This window comes from Falco peregrinus, chromosome 3 (assembly GCF_023634155.1).
Source record: "Falco peregrinus isolate bFalPer1 chromosome 3, bFalPer1.pri, whole genome shotgun sequence".
NCBI classification, from domain to species: Eukaryota; Metazoa; Chordata; class Aves; order Falconiformes; family Falconidae; genus Falco; species Falco peregrinus.
The window spans coordinates 111,428,073-111,440,473 of record NC_073723.1 but is presented as its reverse complement, the minus strand read 5'-3'; the positions used below and the strand labels follow the sequence as shown (position 1 = coordinate 111,440,473).

General features: G+C 41.6%; 1 protein-coding gene across 6 annotated transcripts in view; it reads left to right on the top strand.

The window, feature by feature from the left end:
• Positions 1–12,401, top strand: part of UBR4 (ubiquitin protein ligase E3 component n-recognin 4) — a 78,636-nt gene that overhangs the window by 14,484 nt on the left and 51,751 nt on the right. For all 6 annotated transcript variants that reach the window (XM_055800578.1, XM_055800576.1, XM_055800575.1 and 3 more), the window contains exons 20-41: positions 229–361; positions 775–854; positions 1,488–1,616; positions 2,071–2,253; positions 2,480–2,602; positions 2,692–2,921; positions 3,563–3,687; positions 4,278–4,375; positions 4,509–4,666; positions 5,373–5,582; positions 6,600–6,701; positions 7,596–7,696; positions 7,892–8,090; positions 8,325–8,513; positions 8,871–8,934; positions 9,125–9,316; positions 9,743–9,813; positions 9,941–10,088; positions 10,632–10,859; positions 11,082–11,252; positions 11,355–11,537; positions 11,816–11,974. In XM_055800578.1, the coding sequence (XP_055656553.1) occupies positions 229–361; positions 775–854; positions 1,488–1,616; positions 2,071–2,253; positions 2,480–2,602; positions 2,692–2,921; positions 3,563–3,687; positions 4,278–4,375; positions 4,509–4,666; positions 5,373–5,582; positions 6,600–6,701; positions 7,596–7,696; positions 7,892–8,090; positions 8,325–8,513; positions 8,871–8,934; positions 9,125–9,316; positions 9,743–9,813; positions 9,941–10,088; positions 10,632–10,859; positions 11,082–11,252; positions 11,355–11,537; positions 11,816–11,974 (3,276 nt within the window). The remainder of the gene's footprint in view (positions 1–228; positions 362–774; positions 855–1,487; positions 1,617–2,070; positions 2,254–2,479; positions 2,603–2,691; positions 2,922–3,562; positions 3,688–4,277; positions 4,376–4,508; positions 4,667–5,372; positions 5,583–6,599; positions 6,702–7,595; positions 7,697–7,891; positions 8,091–8,324; positions 8,514–8,870; positions 8,935–9,124; positions 9,317–9,742; positions 9,814–9,940; positions 10,089–10,631; positions 10,860–11,081; positions 11,253–11,354; positions 11,538–11,815; positions 11,975–12,401) is intronic.

The window sequence follows — 12,401 nt, the reverse complement described above, 5'->3', positions numbered from 1 at the left end:
TGTTCTCATGTTTTGTGCATAGCTTTTTCAGTTGTTGGAAGCGTGACTGTTGATTTAAACTGCTCACTCTAGAATAAAAATCACCAGATAGGTTCCAGGGCTTCCCTCAGAGGCTGGGAATGATTTAGCAACAGAGTATTTTATGGTTCTTTACGGTGGTGGTATTCTTCCCCCCTGTCCCTTAATGACGAGGATGTCATGGGTGCTTTTTTGTTTGTTTTAACTTAGGTGCAGTATAATTTGCTGACTCCACCCATTGGCTGGGTGAGTGGATCCCAGGATAGTAGCAGACGAACGTCAGTCCCGCTTTATCATGGATTTAAAGAAGTGGAAGAAAATTGGACCAAACACTGTTCATCAGGTAGGAAAGAAAACGTAAGGAGTTTTTTATTCCAAGATATGCTTTTACAAATAACAGAGAGCCCTGGTGTGGACAGCTTTTCCTACTTTTAATGGGCACAGTTACAACAGGTGAAACTGCATGTAATAATGCAAGACGAGTTTTATTAAATAAAATTACTGTCATGTAGGAGTATGCTACAAGAAATTAAAAATAAGTATGTATTTATTGTGTCAGGATTGTAGGAGTAGGAGAACCTTTGCTGCATATAGTATAGGCTAGAGCACTTATAATGCATCACGGAGTTAGCTTAGTAGAATCTGGTAGTGGACTTAAAATGTGAAAGGTTATGGGGGTGGAGGAGAGAGAATAATACAATACTACCTAATTAAAACTGTCACTTTGAACGTTTTTTTTCTGTCCTGATCTTCCAGATGCAGTTCTACAACCCAGGTTCTACTGCATCCTATCTCTAGAAGCTTCTGAAGATGATCTGAACCGTCTAGATAGCATGGTATTGGGATTTCTGTTTTAAAGACCTTTCTGTAAGCCTTCAGAAAGCCACGTTGTTTTGACAAGAGCCAGGGAAAACAGACAAGAAGGAAAGACTTGATGAAGCAGAAAGAGCAGAAATTTTTCACTAAGTGGAGAGTAGTGGCTGGATAAGACAATACGGGATTCCTTTTTGCACCTAATTGCGTGTCAGAGAAGTCAGTATGCAAAGGCTGTGAAGATGTGTTGGACTGCTTGTAGTAATGCTTGTGATTCAAATATGTGTGCTGTGACAAGAGGGCCCTGTCACGGCCACGCTTGTTTTTCTGTGCTGCTGAAACATCTTAAACTAAGACACATGGCATTGGAGTTGCTTCCTCATCATTTTGCTCCATGTTCTTTCTGGGTTTTGTTTCCTCACTAAATTTACTGTCATCAAGATTGTGGGCTTGCTTCATCCATGCTTCCTCATAACCAGTTCAGTGGTACTCCAACTGGGGAGAGAAAAAACAGACAGAACTAACTTCCTGAAGTTTTATTTTGCATACTTTTGGTCTGTGGGTATTCTGAATACTTTAGAGAAGAGCTTGGCTGTATATAAATGTAGAGCTGTGCAATTTGCAAAGCAAAGATCCTGACTTGTCATCTCTTGCAGGTTTGTGAGGTCCTTTTCTCTAGGACTACGAAGTATGATGAGCTTTACACAGCCCTGACTTCATTACTTGCAGCTGGATCACAGTTTGATACACTTAGGAGAAAAGAGAACAAAAATGTCACTGCACTGGTAAGGCAGTGTTGCTGTAATGTTGTCTGTGTTGAGGAATAACAAGTTTTCAAACTTTGTATTTTCAAGCAAAGTACTTAAAAGTATTTTGGGCAGTGGTTGGAGTAACGGGGAACTTAAAAATCCCACAGCTATTAGTAGTGTTTATGGTGGCGGTACATCTCATGAGTTTTTAATCCATCACGTGTTTTAGACTTGCTGTATGTCCCTGGTAGTTCCAGGAGGTCTGGCTAGAACATGACCAAGAAGAAAATAATTGTGTGCTCTTTCCTTTTTCTTTTCTAACTCCTCTTCGTTGCTTAACGTGTTGTATAATATGACAGAAACTCAGTCTAGTATGCGTTCATCTGATTTGGCCCATGTACAGGAGTCGAGAGTTTCTGATAAGATAATTTCACTAGCTGTAATGATTGAAACTTTGTTTACTAATTTGTCCAACTGTACTTTTGTTTAGGAAGCCTGTGCACTTCAATACTACTTCCTGATATTATGGCGGATACTAGGGATTTTGCCTCCGTCCAAAACCTACATGAATCAGTTGGCTATGAACACACCAGAGATGAGTGAATGTGATATTTTACACACATTGCGCTGGTCTTCCCGGCTGCGAATCCCATCTTATGTCACATGGATTAAGGTAAAGCCTCATATTTATAGGGGTGTTTTGTAATGTTGTTGAGAGTAAGAATGTCAGTCTCTTGTTCTTCCATGCTGACTGCACGTGGGACTTATTATGTGGGCATGATGGTGAAAATTGGGAACTTGTGTCCGTGTTTTCTAAAGTGTTCTAGCCTGTTAATTGTCAGAGTGGTTAATGGTAGAGCACTTTTGAAGTGTGACAGGGCTTCTTTTGGCATCTGTAGGATCACCTTACCAAGCAGGGCATGAAAGCTGACCATGCTGCTTCTCTCATTGAATTGGCCTCCAGCAAGTGCAGCTCAGTGAAGTACGATGTAGAAATAACAGAAGAATACTTTGCTCGACAGGTAAGGGGGGGTGAATGCAATTGCACATGCAGAGCTTCTCTTTTCATGGAATGATTTGCACTTATTGTTCCATCCCTTTGTATTTTAAGATATCTTCTTTCTGTGGTGTTGATTGCACAACTATTCTCCAACTGCACGAAGTTCCCAGTTTACAATCCATTTACACCCTTGATGCTGCAATTTCCAAGATTCAGGTTTCTTTAGATGAGCACTTTTCTAAGCTAGCTGCAGAAACTGATCCGCAGAAGTCTTCAGAGATAACCAAGAACCTCCTGCCTGCTACTCTACAGCTTATTGACACGTATGCTACGTTTACCAGGTACAGTCCTTTCAGATTGCTAGTAGGAATACAATTTTCTTCTGTGCGTAGGACTTTCTTTGCATTTTGTTTGTTTTCTTAGACATAGGTGCCTTTTTTTTTGTAGTCCAGTATAATTACTCTAACTTGCATCCTCTAGAGTGTCTGTTGTTGTAAAAGAAGAATAAAAAGTAGCTTCTCAAGCCATGTATGTGAAGTTGTTGTTTCTAAGTAGCATCCTTGTCTGATATTTCAAGGCTTTTTGCAAGCTTGCAAAATGAGCTTTTCATCCAAAGATGAAACCTATTCTCACCACTCTCTCGGATAGTGCTACTTAAGGTTATTTCACTGAGATAATATTGAGACTGTCAGACCATCACAGAAGGGGTTTAATTCTTACATTAAGAGTCTGAAGTCTTCTAAACTCTCGTTAGAACCCATGTAGAAGAAAGCAAAAGTAAATCAGCTTTTTCTTTTGAGTGGGTGTTTTTCCTGGTAAGTAGCTTAGAGGAGATAAAAACCCAGAACTCCCTTAGTGGTATAACAGAAAGTATAGGGCAGAACTTCAGAACTTTGCTTGCTTATCTGTCGCTGTATTGACACCCTTAGTTCTGAAATGGAGAGCTGTTTCCTGAAATAAATCCTTTCCACCCTGAACGCAGATCTTACTTGCTACGGAGTCTCTCCGAAGAGGGCTCCACTGAGAACAAACCCTCTGAAGAGAAGCTACGAGGTTATGCTGCTGTCCTGGCCATTGGATCCAGCCGTTGCAAGTCTAATACCCTAGGTGAGGGTGCTGGATAGTTCAGATTTCCTTCTCTGTATAGGTGAAGCTTTCTACAATGCTGCCAACGTTTCATTTCAAAGCTCTGTGCTGGCTAATGTGTTCGCAGTTGCTTTGTTCAAATAGTGCGCTATCCAGGCAGCAGCAGACTAGGAAGTCTTTCCCTTTTAGTATCCTAACAACTGAAAAAGTTGGGCAAACCTTGAAAGTAACTATCTTGTGGACTTATCTGGAGTATTGAAATGCTTTTATAACCAAAATATATTATAGGTCTGGTGGCATGGCGTAGTAAAGAGAATTATGAAATGTTGGTATGTTGGAAGGCTGCTGCGAATTAATATTTTTGCCGTGTTTTCTGTTTTAATTAAGTGAAAGAAGCTGTGAAGGCTCTTGCAAACTTCTAGGGATGATTCTGACTTGTAGAAAAGCATGGAACTAGCCTTTAACAGAATTACAGCTCAGGGTTTTTTTAGCAGAATTTAGCTACAGTTGTGTCTTAATAATTCAGTTTTAAAGAGTGTTATAGAAGCATTGCAGTTGTCTATAGGACCCGTGAAATTACTCAGTGACTTATGATTATGTATTAATTGCAGGTCCAACACTTGTTCAGAACTTGCCATCAGCTGTGCAGACTTTATGTGAATCATGGAACAACATTCATACAAATGAGTTTCCAAACATTGGCTCGTGGGTGAGTCCAGCCTCGTGGATTGACCTGGGTGTGATCTTAACTCCATAACTTGCTGGCAAGGGGCAGGCAGTATGTCTTTCTGTTAAAGGTAAACGGCTCTGATTTGTGTGCCTGTGTGTGTCTCAATCCGTAGCGCAACGCCTTTGCGAATGACACGATCCCCGCCGAAAGCTACATCAGTGCGGTTCAGGCCGCCCACCTTGGTACTCTCTGCAGCCAAAGTCTACCTCTTGCAGCTTCCTTAAAGCACACCCTGCTCTCCCTGGTCAGACTCACTGGGGATCTCATTGTGTAAGTGACAGGGTTTATATCGCTTTTTTGCTCTATATGTCTGCTCTTCTGAGTGTCTGTCTTCACCAGGCTGTTCGGGCGGAACACTTGGTGAACTGGCACTGTATGTTGAAGTAAGGCTTTAACGGAGCTTTTGGTTTACAGTTCTAAATAGTAAATGAATGAAAGATAGCCTTTCTGTCTTGATCTGGCATCTCTAAAAGACAAACTCTGAGAGAGAGACCTGTAGTCCTTTTTGTTGAATAGGGACTTGAAGAAATTGGGATCTGAACTGAGACAATATGGATCTAATTAACTCACTTGTGTTTTGTTACTCACTTGTGTGACATTTTCAAAGCATAATAAAAGTGAAATGGAAGAAATTTTTTTTCCAGGGACTTACTCTAAGATATTCTGAAACAAAAAAATAGTTATTGACACTGCAGACAAGTCCAAAAGCTGTACTATGCCACAGCAGGACTGTCTGGTAGGAAAATGTTGTAACTGTATATGCAACAATGACACATGTAGAGTTTTCCAGATGAGGACTGTTTTTTCTGAGGGGAAAATTGCTGTGCCAGTGTATTTATTCCAGCTTTCTAAAAAGGGTTTTATCACTGATTTCCATCCAGACTTGTGCCTTACTTGTGTCACTTAGGAGTTATCTGGTAAGAATGTTCTCTGATACATCATGCAGAGAATTAACTTGTTGGCTTTTCTTTTCAAGCTGGTCGGATGACTTGAACCCACCACAGGTGATTCATTCCCTATTGCCCCTCCTTTTGGAGACCAGCACAGAGAGTGTGGCAGAAATAAGCAGCAACTCCCTAGAAAGGATCCTGGGCCCTGCAGAATCAGATGAATTCCTGGCACGTGTTTATGAGAAATTGATCACAGGATGTTATAACATCCTGGCCCATCACTCTGATCCGAACAGGTAACGGGGCTGTGTGGCTTGCAGTTCTCCTCCAAGAAAGCTGTATACAAAGAATTACTACAGTATGTTCAGACATCAGTGTCAAGATGTGCTGTTCAAAACCAGCACGACAGAAAAGCAAAAAATCGGCTTATTTTTATCTGTGGAAGGGTTCTAGATCTGTGGACTAAAAAGATGAGATTTTTTTTATTCTTGTTAGAATTTTCAGCGCTGCTGTTAAGGCAGCGTGGATTTTCATCATCTCTTGTAACTCTGAATGGAGCATGGATGTATCTGGATAGTTTTTTTTTATTTCGGCAAATAGAAAATTATGTAAATACAAGCACAAAATCAAAGCTGAAGATGCCGACCTAACTCCCTTTATATTCCTTTGTCTCTCTTCTTGCTGTTTCTAAGGATGGTTAATCCCTGCTTTATCATAGCAAACTAGCCAGATTTGTGCTTCCCACCCCTGACTCACTGAGTGTATGGAGGGAATAAGCTTGATGTGCAGATGTGGATTCTACCCATCTGAAACATAAAACCATTAGGCATGATGATGTTGCATCTTTTTAATACTGATCCCCTCTGGATGGAAGGTATTCAGAGGGAGATCTACTGTGCCTTCTGGTAGAGAATGTAAATGTAATTGGATTTTACTTGCAGAGTGTGTTGTGGAGTGGGGATGAGAGCAGGAGAGAATGGGAAGGAGTAACACTAAAAGAGACTTGAAGTGTAAAAAGAGCAGCCATTTATAGGAATTTATAATGTGAGGAGTCTGAAAGGTCTAGATTATTATAGGTTCCTGTGTAACTTGCCTTACAGCATCATGTGCCACTTTTTTCTGAACACCTGGTGGATTTGTTGTTTATGTATGATTGTTCATCAACTGTTTTTCTCCTGTCTCTTGGAAGGAGAGCTGCTTTCAGTTAGTAGACAGTTTATTAGAATTAGCAAAACTGGTCACTTCTCAGCTCTTAGGATTAAGTAGTTTAAATTGCTCTTCTGTATTCTTAATATGCATCTTTTGATCCTTAGTGGCCTGGATGAGTCCATCTTGGAAGAATGTTTGCAGCATCTGGAGAAACAACTGGAGAGCAGCCAGGCCCGAAAAGCCATGGAGGAATTCTTTTCAGAAAGGTGAAGTCATCCTGGAAGTTGTAGCCTAGGAACTTTATTTCTCTTCCTTTTTCTCTTAGCTTGCCACTGTCAATACCTATGTGACTTTAATGCCTTTGCACAGGAAAATACGGAACTGTGTAAAGAGAAGATGCCCTTCAAGCAGTGCAGGGGAGTGTGAAAAGACTTTCTGTGTGGGAGAGGACCTAGGTCTTTGTCACTCCAAGTACAATATTCACCGAGCCCTCACAGTGATCATCAGTGGGGAATCCTGCAAGATGATTGTTTTATCAAAGGCATTATAAGGATATTTTTGAGAGATGCTGGTCTGTAGGGCTGTTAGATCAAGTACAGATCAAGCTGCAAAATCCCAAGTTCTCTCAGTGCTTCCTTGGGGCTATAGGTTGATGTTTTTAAGGGTGGAGGTGGGGTGTTGGCCTGACTTAGAATTATGAAGGCAAATTGTGATGGAAACGGCATAGCACAAAAACAAATGTTCTGAAGAGATATGAGGGTGAACTGGAGGAAAGGTTTTGTGTGTTGGAAATCCAGCCATTGTCTGGTTTTTCTCTCTACTTGTTTAACAGTTCAAAAGCAGTCTAGTGGCTGTTCTGTGTTAACATGGAAGGGAAAAATAGGCAAGAAAACATAGAATTTTGGTTTGGAAACCAGTACAAGCCTGTTTGTGACTTGATACGTGGAGAATACTGATATGCTCTTCAGGAGCTCATGAGATCTACAAGGTTTAGTCTAAGCTAAGGGCTGTTTGTTTGAAAGCAATTGCTGTGGCCTGGATGCCGAGTGATGCTAATACAAACTATTGCCAGTCTTAAGTGTGAGGGCAGGTACAAGTGCAGGTGGAAAAAAGGGATGGGTCATCTTTTACAAAGCTGACAATTCCTCCTCTCCATATAGTGGAGAATTGGTCCAGATCATGATGGCGACAGCCAATGAAAACCTCTCAGCGAAGTTCTGCAACAGGGTGCTAAAATTCTTCACCAAGCTCTTCCAGCTGAGTAAGTAATTGTTGAATCTCTTCTGTCCTGCCTTTGTCCCCTTCATACTGTTCTTGTATTAGACTATGATATGAAGATACTTGAAAGAACAGCTGTAAGAGGAAGTGGAATGACAGCTTCACGCTTTTAATGGAAAGCCATCTTCAAACATGTTTGTTGTAGCATCTGTCACTCACTAGTAACTTTCTCCTCCAGCTGAGAAGAGTCCCAACCCCAGCCTGTTGCGACTTTGTGGCTCTTTGGCTCAGCTGGCTTGTGTGGAACCTGTACGTCTCCAGGCCTGGTTAACCAGGATGACCATGTCCCCACCCAAAGACTCGGACCAGCTGGACGTTGTGCAAGAGAACAGGCAGCTGCTGCAACTCTTGACAACTTACATTGTTCGGGAAAACAGGTAAAGCACAACCTTTGTAGTTTCTTTTGTGTGCTGTTCATTTCTGTTGTTCTCTAGATGTGCAGATTGCTTGCGAGTTGCTGGTGGTTTCTTGTTGTCAGTTTTCAAATGAAGTGATGGGGAGTGTGGCAGTTTGCCCTGAAGGCATTGCTGTGACAGTGCTCTTGCGGTGTGGGGCTTAGCGGTATTTCACTGGGTGACGTACCTGTCTGAAACTTTCTCCTTTTTGATTAGCCAAGTCGGAGAAGGAGTCTGCACTGTTCTACTGAGTACTCTAATACCAATGGCAACAGAAATGTTGGCCAATGGTGATGGCACAGGCTTTCCTGAACTGATGGTCGTGATGGCAACTTTGGCTAGTGCAGGACAAGGTGCAGGACACCTCCAGCTTCATGGTGCTGCTGTTGATTGGCTAGGCAGATGGTAAGAGAGAACTGTGTACTGCTGTTTGTTCGTTTGCATCACTTAGACTGATTATTTTTTAAAAAAAAAAAAAAAAAAATTCCTGGTAATCTGGGGACAGATGTTCATGTTAACTGAAACGTTTCTTAGGGTTGTTTTTTTTCAGAATGTAAAGTGTCTTAGAGAGGCTGATCTCTGTCCGCCCATTAAGAATTACCCTGTGTTTTCTTTGCCTTTTCCATACATGATGGTTTAATTACTGCATTTATACATTTCTTGTGGTTAATCCAAAGCAAACTGAATGCTTCAGGCTATTTGTCAGAACTGATTATATACCTCCCAGACCGTAATGATCTTCTCCACTGGTTTGTGTTACAGCAAGAAATACCTGTCTCAGAAGAATGTGGTAGAAAAAATGAATGCAAATGTCATGCAAGGGAAGGTAAGACATGTGACGTGCTTAACTTGCAGGAATGAATCTCAGGCCTCAGCTGTATCAGCTGTCCTGTTTTGGTTTCATAGTGGGAGTTTTAAAGCAATTTGGTTGGGGGACCGTTCTGCTTTCTTGCCTTACAGCAGCTATTGTGGGATCTAAATATTGTCTCTCATTTTCATTCATGTCTACTTTATAGCATGTGACTATCTTGGAGTGCACATGCCATATTGTCTCTTACCTGGCCGATGTGACTAATGCACTGAGCCAGACCAGTGGCCAAGGACCAAGTCATCTTTCTGTTGATGGAGAGGAACGGGCGATTGAGGTGGATTCAGACTGGGTGGAAGAGTTGGCAGTGGAAGAGGAGGACTCTCAAGCTGAAGATTCGGTAGGCAATAGTTAATGCTGCAAATGAGATGAAGATTTATTTTGCAGCTTTCAAATCAGAATTACTCAGGTTATAAATCAAGATTTCTATTGTTGTTGTTTATTCCTAATGTGGGACTGAGTGAGGAACCCTAGCTGTCAGATCTGGAAGAGAATTCTGTCGTTAATGCATGCTTTAAAATTTGTCTCCCCAATATATATTTTTTCTTACTGTTTTTCTTACATTCACTCTTTTGTGTTGCTTTAAAATGTTACCATCTCCTCTTTCCATGTGGTTTGATACCAACTGCTGCCTTTTAGTGAAGTGATCCTAAAACTTGCTATTCTTAAAATGTGCATTTGTTGTCTGAGGAGTGTATTCTGTACCCTGTGCCTTTGCTGTAGCTGCAGTTGTGACACCTTTCCAAAATAACTTTCTTCTTGATAGGATGAAGATTCTCTTTGTAATAAACTCTGTACCTTCACGATCACACAGAAGGAATTCATGAATCAGCATTGGTAAGAATCTCAAATTTGTGTTTGCAATTTCAGCCTGATATTTCTGGCCACTGAGAGGGAAACAAATGCAGCTGTGGGCCTTACTGAGGCATTGTATTTTATAACTCCTCTGGCTTATTTTGTGCAGGTATCACTGTCACACTTGCAAGATGGTTGATGGGGTTGGTGTTTGCACAGTTTGTGCTAAAGTTTGTCACAAGGATCATGAGATTTCTTATGCCAAATACGGATCATTCTTCTGTGACTGTGGAGCCAAGGAGGATGGCAGTTGCCTGGTAAAGTGTCTTTAAATCAACTTACAAGCTGTGGTTTCTTCAGTTTTTAAAGTCTTTTGCAGAGGTTTCTGTTCTGCAATAAGTTACCTTTTGATACGAGTGTGTAAGAGTACAAAGACTTGAAGGCCTTGGCTTTATGATGACTCCTCTTAATTTACAGCTTGCCTGGCAATTTACCTTTTTTTGCACCAAATAAGTGCATTTTCAAATCTTTGTCCTAGTGACTACTTGGATTCCAGTTAGCCCGACAGAATTTGCAAGTTATTTTAAGCTACGCAGCATTCAGATACCACCTTCTCCCATGTTTTCCACTAGCAGCAAGCAAAGCAACTTTATCTTAGATATGAACATTTTTCTAATACTTGGGTGGAGAGTGGCACGTAGGATACTGTTGTGTTATTTCTTTAAGATTGCAATCTAAGAGAATTGCACTCTGTTTCTTAAAAATTACATTAATCTTGCTGCTGTTACAACCTGTATTCATTTTATCAGTGGTAAAATTGAGTCTGGTTTGGGCTTTTAGCATTACGGTATCATTCCCAGGCTTTGGTGAAGAGAACTCCCAGCAGTGGTATGAGTTCTACCATGAAAGAATCCGCCTTCCAGAGTGAGCCCAGAGTGCCCGAGAGTGTCATTCGACATGCAAACACCTCTCCTGCAGAGAAAGCCAAGGTCACCATCAGTGAGGGGAAGGGTCCTGATGAAGAAAAACCCAAGAAGAGCAGCCTGTGTAGAAATGTTGAGGGCTGTCGAGAGGAATTGCAGTCCCAGGTATGATTATCAGCTAGCTGTTAAAAGAAGATGGTTTAAGATGAGGATGAGGGTCAAACAGTGTTGGTTATCTGCCAAGTTGCTTGATTTTTGTGCTGCTCTTTCTGATAAGAGGGATCATAAAAGTGGTGTCCAGCTTTAAAAAGCAGTTGACATGCAGCTTTTATGAAGACTGCCAGCAAGAGCATCTTGTGCTTCACTTGCCTTATTTATTTCTTGCAGGCCAACTTCTCCTTTGCACCTTTGGTGCTGGAGATGCTGAATTTCCTGATGGATGCCATTCAGATAAACTTCCAGCAAGCTTCGGCCATGGGGAGCAGCAGTCGTGCACAGCAAGCTCTCAATGAGCTACATACTTTGGACAAGTCAGTAGAAATGACAGATCAGTTGATGGTATGATACTAAAGGAGCGATTAGATGATGGGACAGGTGGGATCACTTTTAAACAGAAAAATTTCAGTGATAGGCTTTTGTATGCTTTTCATAATGACACAGGTCCCGACTCTGGGCTCTCAAGAAGGTGCTTTTGAGAACGTCCGCATGAACTACAGCGGTGACCAGGGCCAGACGATCCGGCAGCTGATCAGTGCTCATGTGCTGAGGCGGGTGGCAATGTGTGTGCTGTCGTCCCCGCACGGCCGTCGGCAGCACCTGGCTGTGAGTCACGAAAAGGGCAAGGTGAGTTCTCTAACTCTTTAGAGAATTCTGGATTGTAAAGGAAAACGAAACTGGCCTTAGAGCACTGAAAAACAAGCAGGATACGATTTGTTCTGCCTGTCCTGAGATCTGGATCATCTGTAAAGTATTGTGTAGCTTAGAAATACCTATCATTCCTTAGAGAAATCTTGCAGCGGAAACAGTGAAAACTGTGGCCACACGGTCATAGAGCTGAAATTGAAATGCCTTTTTCCCCTTGGTTGTAAACATGGGTAACTTGAGTTCCTTTTGTTCTGCAGATTACAGTCCTTCAGCTCTCAGCATTGCTGAAACAAGCAGACTCCAGCAAAAGAAAATTGACCCTTACTCGCCTTGCTTCTGCACCCGTTCCGTTTACTGTGCTGAGCTTAACTGGAAATCCCTGCAAGGAGGACTACCTAGCTGTGTGTGGCCTGAAAGTAAGTGCCCTTTTCCAGGCAGCTGGAAACATCAGCTCAAAACCAGGTGTCTGTCTGTCCTCTGAGGAGCTAGCGCAGAGCTGGCTCCAAAGGTCTGTCACTAATTTTAGTTGATGAATCACTTTCCTACTAGATATATGAAGTAAAAGGAGCAGGACCTATATGAATAATATAATAAATGAGACAGTGTCTCAAAATAGTACTACTTATTGTATTTAGGCCAAATTTATGACAGGAGTGAAGGTTTAGTCATGTGAAACTTGGTGTGTTAGAACTAGTCCGTAACAAGTGCTTTGTAGCAAGGACGGTTTTTTTGTATTCTCCCCAATTTAGGTTCAGCTTTCCCAGTGCCGAATTCACAGATCTGATATTTAGCTAAGAAACAGCTGGACTCTGTGGTTTGGGTTTGTTTTCTTTACAAATTTCC